The sequence below is a fragment of the Gobius niger genome (genome assembly GCF_951799975.1).
Source record: "Gobius niger genome assembly, chromosome: 8".
Lineage (NCBI taxonomy): Eukaryota > Metazoa > Chordata > Actinopteri > Gobiiformes > Gobiidae > Gobius > Gobius niger.
Genome location: NC_136859.1, coordinates 13,045,506 through 13,057,707, shown reverse-complemented (window position 1 = coordinate 13,057,707; position 12,202 = coordinate 13,045,506). Strand labels below are relative to the sequence as shown.

The 12,202-nt window shown below is 40.6% G+C and overlaps 1 protein-coding gene across 1 annotated transcript; it reads left to right on the top strand.

The window, feature by feature from the left end:
• Positions 1-527: 527 nt before the first annotated feature.
• On the top strand, positions 528-10,488 carry snx27b (sorting nexin 27b). The gene is made up of 13 exons (XM_079560956.1): positions 528-1,029; positions 3,055-3,286; positions 4,340-4,532; positions 5,765-5,829; positions 5,904-6,008; positions 6,077-6,155; positions 6,240-6,403; positions 6,554-6,643; positions 7,939-8,088; positions 8,173-8,301; positions 8,375-8,434; positions 8,501-8,549; positions 8,635-10,488. The coding sequence occupies exons 1-13, from the start codon at positions 674-676 to the stop codon at positions 8,697-8,699; spliced, it is 1,737 nt and encodes a 578-aa protein (XP_079417082.1). The 5' UTR covers positions 528-673; the 3' UTR covers positions 8,700-10,488.
• The last annotated feature ends 1,714 nt before the right edge of the window (positions 10,489-12,202 follow it).

Below are 12,202 nucleotides of genomic sequence, written 5' to 3'. Positions count from 1 at the left end.
TTGTCACTTTATAGTTGCATTTTAGTCATGTTTTGTGTTTTATAGTTGCTTTTTCATTGCTTCTTTTTGTTGCTTTTTTATTTTTTTATTTACGTAGTGTCTCTATTCTGATGATGTTTTCTTTAAGCTTTTAGATTTGGGTAAAGCCAAACTGGAGAAAATGTGCTCGGTTAAGGCAGGGGTAAAGAGGTTATTTGCCTTGATGCTGCAAAGGAATTAGAAAGCTGCGAAAGGAGAATATGCATCTGTTGAGCACGATGTGAATCTCAAATCGAGGCTCATGGCGATCCATGTTGTGCCTGTGAATCAAAGAGAAACCGTTGATATGTTATTTTTATTTCTTGTTATTTTTTTCTTGGATTTTTAGCTAGTTTAATTTGTCTTTTTTTTTTTTTTTTTTTTTTTTACCAAACTTATCTGTTTTAGCCATAGACTGTTTTGCAGATGAACTCTTCACTTGTTCACAGTAAATAAATAGGCGGTTAAAAACGGGGCGCGCGTGCGTGAGTTTTCGGGGCGGTCTCGGAAATCATCGGAAACATTCAGGATGTTTCGTTTCCTCTCTGCCACTAGCTAGCAGTGTTGATTAGCCTGTTACTTAGCGCCTCAACTCTTGCGGGATATTCCGCCTCTACCCGGGGCCTGTGGGTGAATGGTGAATCTGTCCTGAGACATGTCGGACGGCGAGGACCAGGGATTTTGTTCGGCCGCGGCCCCGGTGGTGCCACAGGCTCTCCCGCGGTACACTAGCTGTCAGACTCCCGCTGTCACCCCCACCAGCACCACGGCTGTCACCCCCACCAGCACCACCACCACCACGGTAACGCTCACCTCGGGGCCACGGCTCGTGCGGATCGTTAAGTCGGACTCGGGCTACGGCTTCAACGTCCGCGGCCAGGTGAGCGAGGGGGGGCAGCTGAGGAGCATCAACGGGGAGCTGTACGCCCCTCTGCAGCATGTCAGCGCCGTCCTGCCCGGGGGAGCCGCGGACCGAGCGGGGATCTCCAAGGGGGACAGGATACTCGAGGTGTAAGTGATGAAAAAACCCAATAACGTTGTGCTTAATAACTTGTGTTTGTTGTTTTTGCGAGGGTGAAACGCCTGCCTCGTGAGTGCTGAGAGCAGCTTTATTTATTTATTCCGTTGCGGCACCGATCTGCACTTTGGAAGGCGGTTTCTTCCAGATCAATGAAGGACTCTGTTTGCCTAAGAGAACAGAGCCGGGCATCATTAGTGATTCCCAGCACACATGGACCTGCCTGTGCCAAAGCATCATCACTAGTAACACACACAAGTCAATCCCGAGTGTGTTTTGGATGCTGCCTGTCAATAATCAATTTGTCTACTGTGCAACTTTCTTGGGCGTGATCTGGCCGGACACTTTCTGCTTTATTAGGGGGGGGGGGGGATTGATTTGGTTGCTATGGGTGAGCTCTGCAGCACAGTGATGCTCCTGTGTGAACCGTGGGGGGGTGGGGGGGGGGGATGCAGAAAGTGGGGTTTGCCTCCAGTTCAGTCGTGATTGGCCTCACTCTGAACGGCTCTCTCGTCCAATTGGTTGCTCTCCTCAATGCACGGTCAGTGGATGCCCTGCAGTAGCCTGGCAGCTTGTCCGCCCATTATTATTATTGCTCCATGTTTGTGAATAATATATGAGTAAACACGAGACAGTTCTCCTTATAAGACTGATTATTCTCTCGCTTGTACTGTCTTTACTTGGCAAATCAGAGGGTGTGTTACAACAGGAAAATCCTCTGTCTTATTTTTCTCCCCCCCAAAAAACTAAAATACGGATTAACATTAGGCTAGCATTATGAAATACGACACTATATCAAAACATAACATTTCTAAATAGACAAACTCACAAACACGATGAATGCCTTCCCCTTTATTACCAAAGATATAACAATATATTCACCAGGATCTTAAAGCTAGGGTAGTTATCGTGTGCTGTTACTAAAGGCAATTGTCTACAAGCACAACTCAAACTACCTTTCGGCAATGCTCTCTTTTTGCCTTGTCATTTACACGAATAATACACAGCTGAGGGAAAACTCTTAAGACTCTGCATCTTTTTATACCGGCCTGTAATTGCCAAACTACCCATTAACAGTATCCAACAGTCCAGAGTCGATGCTCGGAGCCTTTAGAGATGGGTGTGTGGCTGCTTTAAAGCAAAGTTAACTACAGGCCATTTACTTTGGCACTGTCATTTGGACCCAACTGCAAGGAGAGTGTACTACAACTTGCGTGCGACTTTGGAATCCATTGCCCCATAACTTGAGACTGGACCTTTACCCTGTACCATTAAACCTGCCTTGAAAACGTACCTTCTAAGCTTCCCTATAATGGCCTCACACATACGGCTTAAGTTAAAATTATACAAACTATTTCACCCCAGTAAAACTTTATTTTTGTATTCCTTTTAAAGAGATATTTCAGGATTTTTGACATAGGGCCTTTTCCTGGTTATCCAGTGTTGTTGTTTTCTGGAGAGTTTTTTTTCATGCAGTCCTTTATTTGAAGAGTTTAGTGGCGCTAGGCTAGTGCTAGGCTAGTGCATGTCTATGGTAACTAGTAGCCTGCGTTAAAAACAGTCTGACCCAAGCACAGTGCACCTGAGGCAAATCACTTATAACACCAGACTACCGATATAAGCGTATGTGTTGACTGAATATTTTTTTGAAATATAACCATTTTGCATTTAAAAGAACTTATATTTGAGCAGCATCAGCTTCCTGGTTGTAAGCTACGCAGCGGCGGAGTGATCTGCTAGGTTACCGGATCTACTGTAGTTTGTTTATCTGCGGCCGGCGTTACTACATGTGGGATTCACAAAGGAGCTTTCTCCAAATCAGATATGGCAACGTTTGGAGGACTACCCCATGATTTTGAAGAGGTTTTTAATGCAGGCTACTAGTTACCATAGACATGCGCTAGCCTAGCACTAGCCTAGCACCACTAAACTGTTCAAACTCTGAAACATCCCTTTAAAATATTTCTAATGCATTTTATCTCTTCCATTAAGGCTTTGCTTGTCTCTGTGTTTGTCAGCAATGGGGTGAACGTTGAGGGGGCGACCCATAAGCAGGTGGTGGAGCTGATCCGGGCCGGCGAGCGGGAGCTGGCGCTCATGGTGCTGTGTGTGCCGCCGCAGGAAGCCGACTGTCTAGACCCCGGAGACGACGGCTCGGCCCAGTCCTGCTACGACTACTCCGACAAACAGGCTGTGCCCATCTCTGTGCCTAGCTACAAACACACAGAGCTTAACCAGGAGAAGTTTGTGGTGAGGATACGCTTACACGCAGTTAACATTGTTTATTGTAGGATCAAAACGAGGTGTTAAGTAGCACTTCGTTTGGTAAAGACGGTTCAAAGTAACACCTCCTATATCATTTACTATTATTTACTTATTCATGTTTAGATGTAACAATGACGTTCAGATCAGGTCAGAATAAACAAATCAAACCTTTTCTTAACAGAATTCTCTTTAATTATTCATGGGTTTCAGTCACATTATTTTTTCTTCCCTTACGGATGTCATTTTGAGGACCATTCAAAACAAGATAATCACAATAGGCAAGACATGTTTATTTATACCACACATTTCACACGCAAAGCGCCTCTAGTCTGTCTTCATTTGTTGTTATTAGACCCATGTTAGTCCTCATGGCCTTTTGGCATTTTAATATCTTATATTAATGACAATGGAACAATGAAATGATTTTGTTTATGACATTTTAGCACAGTCATTACACTGCTCAGTTTTGTTCTTATTTCTTCTAAACCTCTTAACCTGAATGCATTTTCTCCAGTTCCTCTTTACCCAAATCTAAAAGCTTCTCGACTGGAGCTTACAGACTGTAGGCCAGAGTAACCCCTCATTTGAAAGCTAAGACCTACAAAACGAATTGTGACTTTTTTGTTGCATTGTCAATGTGTTATTGTCACATTTTTGAGGCGTTTTTGTCTCTCTTTTTTTTTTGTCTGGTTGTTGTAATTTTTTGTTGTGTTTTTTCCACTTTTGTATTGTGTTATTGATGCTTTTGTGGCATTTTGTTGCTTCTTTGTTACGTTTGTGGAACTTTTTTGTGCCTCTTTTTTGCTTAACTTTTTAATCATGTTTTTGTTGCATGTTTATTGTGTTTTTGTCGCTCTTTTGTTGCTTTTTTGGTTGTATTTTCATCCTCGTCTTCACCGATGTTTTGACGCTTTGTTCAAGATGCTTTTAGATTTGGGTGAAGCCAAACTGGAGAAAAAGTGCTCAGTTCAGTCAGGGGTTAAAAGGTTTAAACATGATTTTAAACTTCTTTCATGTTTGCTGTTTTGTTCCTCACAGGCCTATAACGTGTGCATGGCTGGCAGACAGTTGTGCTCGAAGCGCTATCGGGAGTTTGTCATTTTACACCAAAACCTCAAAAGAGAGTTCGCAAACTTCACCTTCCCGAAACTTCCTGGAAAATGGCCGTTTACCCTGTCTGAGCAGCAGCTGGATGCACGACGCAGAGGCTTAGAGGAATACTTAGAGAAAGGTAAGAAACAGTAACTGCAGTTACACCATTAGGATATAACATGGGATAATTACTGCTTGTTCTGCAAAACGCTTTCAAAGAGAGAGGTCAGCTGACAACCTGATTACACACTCACAAGGTTACTACTCACAAAGATCATTATTATTGACGGGTCAGAGCACTCTGCAAAATATTCTCTCGTGCTCTAAAGATTCTCAATAGGTGTGTAGACTGTTCATTGTGAAATACTGTCCTGGCATCAACATTTTGTCCATTTGATGTCATCAAATCCTTTGATGGAGTATAATCAGGTTTATATTTAAGGGGAGACTGTTAACCTAAACTGATCTAAACCTGATCTTCACAATAACATGTTTAATAATTTCACTGATTTAATGTTTCCACATAGATTGATATGAGAAATTGTCATTTCAACGGCCATTTTCTCAAATTGCATTATCCCCCACATTTGTGTGACGACAGCTCCACATCAGTAGCACCTACAGACTTCTTTTTTCAAAGGGATTTTTTAATATATAGTTCCTAGCCTGATTGATGAAGTTTTGAATGTCAAAAAACAGGCCAATTTTTAATTAATTTTATTTTTTAACAGATTTTTGAACTAATAAAACCGCTTATTTTAAAACGCAGCAAGATATCCAAAATCCCCCTGAAAAGTATTTGTAACTAATATGCCAGTAAAATAAAACCATAAATTTAAACCTGGTTCGATGGTTCAATACATTTTTTTCTCATATTTATGCCAGTGATCTACAGCAATAGTTTCAAACTGATATCTGTAAATTTACAAAGTTTCCCTATTCACCTGTAGTGTCTCGCATTAAAGCAGTACTAAGTAACTTAGACCTTAAATCCTTTTCGTAGTCCCTCTGGGGATAATACAAGTTTTAACGGGATGATTGGGGGTCTGGCCCCAATACACACTAATGGAATCACGAAGAAGAAGCTAACGGGCAAAGCTAACTGTGGGCTAGTGCCACTAAACAGTATTTACAGCCAACTTTGAGTGGAAAAAATATCTCCATTGTGTATTTGGATGAACAATATCCCTCTCTCCCTTTGTCTTTTCTTTCAGCGTAGTATTTACTCTCATGGACAATTAATAAGGGGCATGAGTTACATAGTAACTACTACTTTAATGTTCAATGTGCAGTAACAGTCAGAAAAATGTCTTAATTAAGAGAAGGGTGCCTTTGTTTTTTTCCAATAATAACTTTATCTTTTCTTGACAGTTTGTTCTGTTCGAATCATTGGTGAAAGTGACATCATGCAAGAGTTCCTATCAGAATCAGACGAGGTGAGAAAACCTATGAAGAAGAGTTTTTATGATATTGAAAAGTCGTAACCCCTCTTCTAATTGTATCACTGTAGAACTTTAACGGTGTCTCTGATGTCGAGCTGAGAATAGCCATGCCAGATAAAACCACTCTTACAGTCAGAGTGAGGAGAAATGCGACCACAGACCAGGTGTACCAGGTAAAGTGTCAAACAAACCTGACCTGTTATCAGTTGATTCCTCTTATTTACTGTTGTGTGTCATTTAGGCTGCGGTGAATAAACTGGGCATGGATAGTATAATGGACAGTTACTTTGCTCTGTTTGAGGTCATCAGCCACACCTTCAGTGAGTAGTTGCTTTTTCAGAGCTGCCATATTCACCGCCATTGCTAATGTCTCCTGTCTTTTGTTTGCCTCGCTTTAATTCTAGTGCGTAAACTGGCCCCCAACGAGTTCCCCCATAAGCTGTACGTGCAGAACTATACCTCAGCCGTCCCAGGAACCTGCCTCACTCTGAGGAAGTGGCTCTTCACCACAGAGGAGGAGGTTCTGCTCAGCGACAACCCACTCGCCCTCACCTACTTCTACCATCAGGTCATGGTTTAGTCCACTGTTAAAGAACGTCTCTGTAAATCTTTCAATGTCATTGCTGTTGTCGAGGCAACATAGGGATGAGTGAGGTTGTGGAGATAATGTGAGCGTCCTTTGTTTATGTCTAAAATACTCATTGCTGGCTTTCTGCAGGCTGTGGATGATGTGAACAAAGGTTTTATCAAAGCTGAGCAGAAGTCGTACCAGCTCCAGAAGTTGGAGGAGCAGCAGAAGATGTCAATGGTATTTCTTTTTCTTTTAGTTTAGCCTTAACTTAAGATATTCATGTTGTGTTACTCCCTCAAAGTTTTTATCAAGGCTCAACTCATTCTTCGGTTTTCACAAACATTTATTTGGCTATAATGTCTTCACACGACTTTAGAGGCATTTTCATTTTGTTTTGAACATTTAAAGCAGTACTAAGTAACTTGTTCACCTTAATAGATCCTGATACAAGTGTTAATGGGATGATTGGGGGTCTTTCATCTCCCCCAGTGTTTCTGGCCAGGAAACCACAATTGCAACTTCGAGGCCCCAATACACACTAATGGAATCACGAAGAAGAAGCTAACAGGCTAACGGGCAAAGCTAACTGTGGGCTAGCGCCACTTAAACAGTATTTGCAGCCAAGTTTGAGTGAAAAAAATTATCTCCATTGTGTAATTGGATGTACAATATCCCTCTCTCCCTTTGTCTTTTCCATCAGCGTAGTATTTACTCTCACGGACAATGAGGTAAAAAAAACGCAGCATGCTACGGCAGTGGCGCTTATGGCCTCTAGGGGCGTGAGATACTTAATTTTGCTTTAAATAGAATCTGCAAACCAATTAACCGAGCAGATTTTCTCTAGTTCAGCTTTACCTAAATCTAAAAGCTCCTTGAGTGGAGTTTACAGACTGTAGACCAGAGTAGCGTCTCATTTGAAAGCTAAGACCAACACAACTGATTGTGACTTTTGTAGCATTTTCAGCGTGTTTTTGTCACATTTGTTAAGCGTTTATGTCGTGTTTTGGTCTTTTTTTCCCCCTGGTTTTTGTAGTTTTTTATCTTGTTTTCATAAGTTTTTTTAGTTGTGTTGTTGTTGCTTTTCCGGCACGTTTTTGTTGCTTCTTTGTCGCTTTTTTGTTTCGTTTTTGTCACTTTTTTTCACTCTTTTTGAAAACTTTTTTTGTGGTACTTTCATCCTCGTTTTTGACGGTGTTTTGACACTTTGTATAAAAAGCTTTTAGATCTGGGTAATGCCAAACTGGAGCAAATGTGCTCGGTTAAGGCGGAGGGTAAGAGGTTTAGTAAAGTATTCCATCATTTTGTTGAAATATCTTGGCCTCCTTAGTCGCATAATTACACAAGTAGCTCTCTGTTGATTTGATTATCTAAAAGAATATCACCGGCTAAAAAAGGTCAGAGATCCCTGGTTCGCATCGTTTCAATAAAGAAAATATAATTGCAAAACTTGTTTATTAGCTGTACTGTATTTAAATGAATTCGTAACCATCTCACTGCACTTGTCTATGTTATTGTGTGTCTTTTGTTTTCAGTACTTAAATTTGCTGAGGACTTGCGAGGGCTACAATGAGATTCAGTTTCCTCATTGTTCGTGTGACTCGCGACGTAAAGGCCACGTCATCACAGCCATCAGTATTCAGCACTTTAAACTGCACGCTTGCACTGAAGAGGGCACACTGGAGGCAAGAGCGACTCCGGTTTTGCTATAATAAGATGTGTCCTTTCGACCTGCAGTTTCCTATAGTGTTTGATCGTGTGTGTTGCAGAACCAGGTGATTACGTTCGAATGGGGGGAAATGCAGAGGTGGGACACGGATGAGGAGGGTATGGCCTTCTGCTTTGAGTACGCTCGCGGAGAGAAGAAGCCTCGCTGGGTCAAGATATTCACACCATACGTGAGTTGATTACTATAACCTTTGAAATACATTTGAACTGCAAATAAATGACATTTTGCTTTTGCTTGTTTAGTTTAACTACATGCATGAGTGCTTTGAGAGGGTCTTCTGTGAGCTAAAGTGGAGAACAGAGGTAAGCCCTTTTTATTTCCTTCACATTGAGGGATTAAGAACATACTAATACTCCCTATGTGCCCAGGTGAAAGAGGATGCCACAGACAAGGACAATAAGAACTACAGTAAAGATGGTATGTGTGGCCTTTGTCCCTGTCACCTACTTTGTGTCATAATCATTTTTTCTCACTTCATGTTTGGGGTTTTGTTTCTTTGCAGAATATTTTCCAGCTGCTGAGACGCAGAAGAGATGGCACTTGGGAGCAGAGATCGTCACCTCGTAGCAAAACCACCTGGGCACCGCACCATTTGGACTCCATCGGGCCTCAGAAGCAAAGACACACGTCATCAACTAGAATCCGACAAGTAAACCTTCAAGCACTACTCTATAGATGAACAGCAACGTAAAAACATCTCCAAACAGCGACTCTCTCATCATGCTTCCTCCGAGGACCTTTTCATGGCACAAACTGTAAGATGTCTGAGAAAGGCTGGATTAAGAGTATTGTTTTGTGCGTACTTGAGAAAAGTAATACTTGACAAAATGATCTCAGACACTAAATATGACCAGTCACCGCGCGGCGTTGACCACATGCTGCCTGCTATGTTGTCTTTTTTCCTTTCGCTTTTTGTCAAATTAATGAAACCATAAAGTTATTGTTCATGCCACATCCAAACTGAGATCTGCCTTCATCAACAATGTCATGACAGTATAACGGCACTGAATGAAGTCGTGTGTGTGTTGTTTGGATGGATCCGGATTTAACAAGCACTTTAACCAGAGTATTAACTTCAATGCATTGTTGGTCTTAACTCTGATCTTCAAACACTCATTGATCGTGCTGTTGGCAAAGTAGGATATTATACACTTTGAAAATCTAAATGGACAGTAGAGGTCCTCCTATCCTGTTTGGGGCGCATCACTGATTACACTGTTCCGAAGAGCTCTTGGGATTTATAGGCAGCCTGTAATTCAAGAAGCCTTTCCCATTCTGCACTGTCTGTCTCTATAAGGGGTAGTTGGCCCTTTTTGCTAAATCAGGGAGCCCAAAGCTCATGTTCTATTCAGGACGCCTATAAATACTGATTTATTTTTCATTTTCTCCCAACAGCAGCTCCTGTCAGAGGTCTAAGGTTTATGTTCCTATGCATTTGCAGTGTAATCCCGTTAAGGTGATCACCCGTGACGTTCTGAGAGCAATATAGAAAGATACACTATGTCTAAGAAGGCGATGCTCCTCTCATTAGCAAAGAATCTATTAAAACTCATCATGTTCAGATCAGAATTCACTACAACTTTTAGTCAACACTTCAAAATCAGCGCTGTATGAGTTCATTTGCTGCTATTTTGTTAACAATAATATATCATTGAATCATACTGTATGGCTGCACTGTGATGCCGATGAATTAGGGAAAGTTTTGTCTTTTTTTGTGTTGGCGGAAAAGTCCAAATCGATGAGTGGAAAACAATGGAAGTTTATAAAAGCCAGTGATGAATGAGGCTCAACACACCTCGCTGCACAAAGCAGTTTTAATTGAATGTGCTGCACTCCTACATTTCCCAGGATTCTTGTCTGTTCGCTGGACCGTTTACATGGTCGATTGTCTGCCAGTCTCTGATGTGCACACTGCCTCATCCTCTCTCTTCTAACTTACATACATTTATCTTAAAGTGAAATAGGTCAAAATGAAAAGGCAAAAGTGGTATGTTATGTGGAATGTAATAACATATAACTGATTACTGAGGATTGACATATTCTTATAAATAAATCACTTTATTGCAAAGATTCTTTTGATGTTTTTTAGGCTTTTATACTTGGTATCGTCAGACTCACCGGCTGCTTTTGTGTGGCAACTTTTTATTTGTTAACATAAGTTCTTCGTGGATCTTTCTCTATCCGAACCACCTTCGTTCTTCTGTAATGAGTTCTAGGAAACAATTACCCAGCGGGCCGTCAGATGACTGTTTCCTATTGATCTGTGCTGAACGTCAAGAACAAGTGATTAATCACTAATGACTGGTGTGGAGCGAGGATGTTATCACAGAACATCGCAGTTTTGAGAGGCCAAATTAAAAAAAGAATATTCAAAGTTGCACTCTGGGGTGGGAAATGTTCTCAAAATGTCTGAATTTATTCTGTGTAAACATTAAGCGGAAATCACTCAAGATGATGTTTCTTCTGGGGCTAAAATGACAGTTTAGATTTTTGATACCTAATATGAAGACAAAAAATGTCACACTTTATTTTGCACTACCTTCATACATTGTACCAAACTAAATGTCATACAATACAATCTTTGTAACAATTTGTAATAACTTGTACCTATGTAGTTCATACACAATGGAATAATGTGTATTAGTACTTTTATTTGGAGGTACATGATGAAATAAGGCATAGTACCCTTAGTGTTGGGGCTTAAGGTTAGGGTTACAGTTTGGGTTTGATGTCTTATTACATTATGTACCACCAAAATACTAATACACATTATTCCATTGTGTATCTAGCCTTACACACTGTTACACTTCACATTATATTGTACAAAATTTGGGAGGTACAGTGTATCAAGGGTAGTGTAAAAGTAAAAAAAAAGTGTTTCCGAAAATAACAACAAAAACATACAGATGATAATTATTTTCATTTGATTTATATGTTTATTTACAATTGGAAAATATATTTTTGCATATATTGCTAATTCAAATGTTTCTGAAATGTCTACCACTATTTTAAAACATGTCCTGAACATTTAAGAGAATTTGACATCATAAAAACAGCCAGAAAAAGTACTGATGAACTTATTTAAGGGTCACATTAAAGGCCCTTCTTGCTTTTTCTATACAATGAAAGTGGAAGCAAGTAAATTACTTGTTAGTTGTGGTCGAAACTCATTCTCATGTTTCCAAACACATTAGTAACATCCCAGTTCCTTACAGAGATGAGTTTAAATGAATGTTTCGTGACTGGAAGGGTCACTGTCACAGAAGTAATACTGCAGACAATAGCCTGTTTTTTCCACAAATGTCTGAGTTTACAATATACTGAAGGAGGACAATACATGGCTAAAAAGAATCAGGTATAGGGCCTTTAATATAACACTTAAAGATTTCCCAGGAAGATATAGATTTGAATTATTGAAACCTTTGCCATTTTCTAAATCTGACCATCAAATTACAAATGTGATTAATCTTGCTGTTCCTTTAGATGTTATGTTGTTGGGTCTAAAACATAAAGCGTTTTATTCAAATTTAAAGCTCAACAGTCTTTTTCTCACTTATCTCTCCGCAGGATCAAATTGAAGTAGCAGCCCGAGTGTGTGCGTGTGTGATGAATGATCAGAGCGGTGTGTGGTATATACTGCATTGGCACTGCAGCATGGCCCCCGCTTAAGCTCCCAGGACAAGGAACAAAAAAAAAAAAAACTCTGACACCAGCGTTGAAGGATAATTGCAATTTAAATGCTCACAACTTGCAAATAAAGCGTAAATAATAGAAGCATTATAACGTCCCCCTGCTGAAAACATTTCCAGGCACAATCTCCATGTTTGTCAGTAGAAAATTGCAATGATGTATCTTTCCAATATTGTACGGCCCGACACTTGGCACATTGCAGAAGCCCCCAAATGCCCAATGCACCCTCGTAATGTTCTGCTCTGTTGCTTCCTGTCCTCGGTCTAACCCGCCCATTTAGGTCTGTTGACAGAGAGCAGATGGGACAAGGAAACTACGGTATAAAACATGGTGATCCCAGATTTATTACCTAGGGGCGATAGTGCCTATCTCAGCAGGAG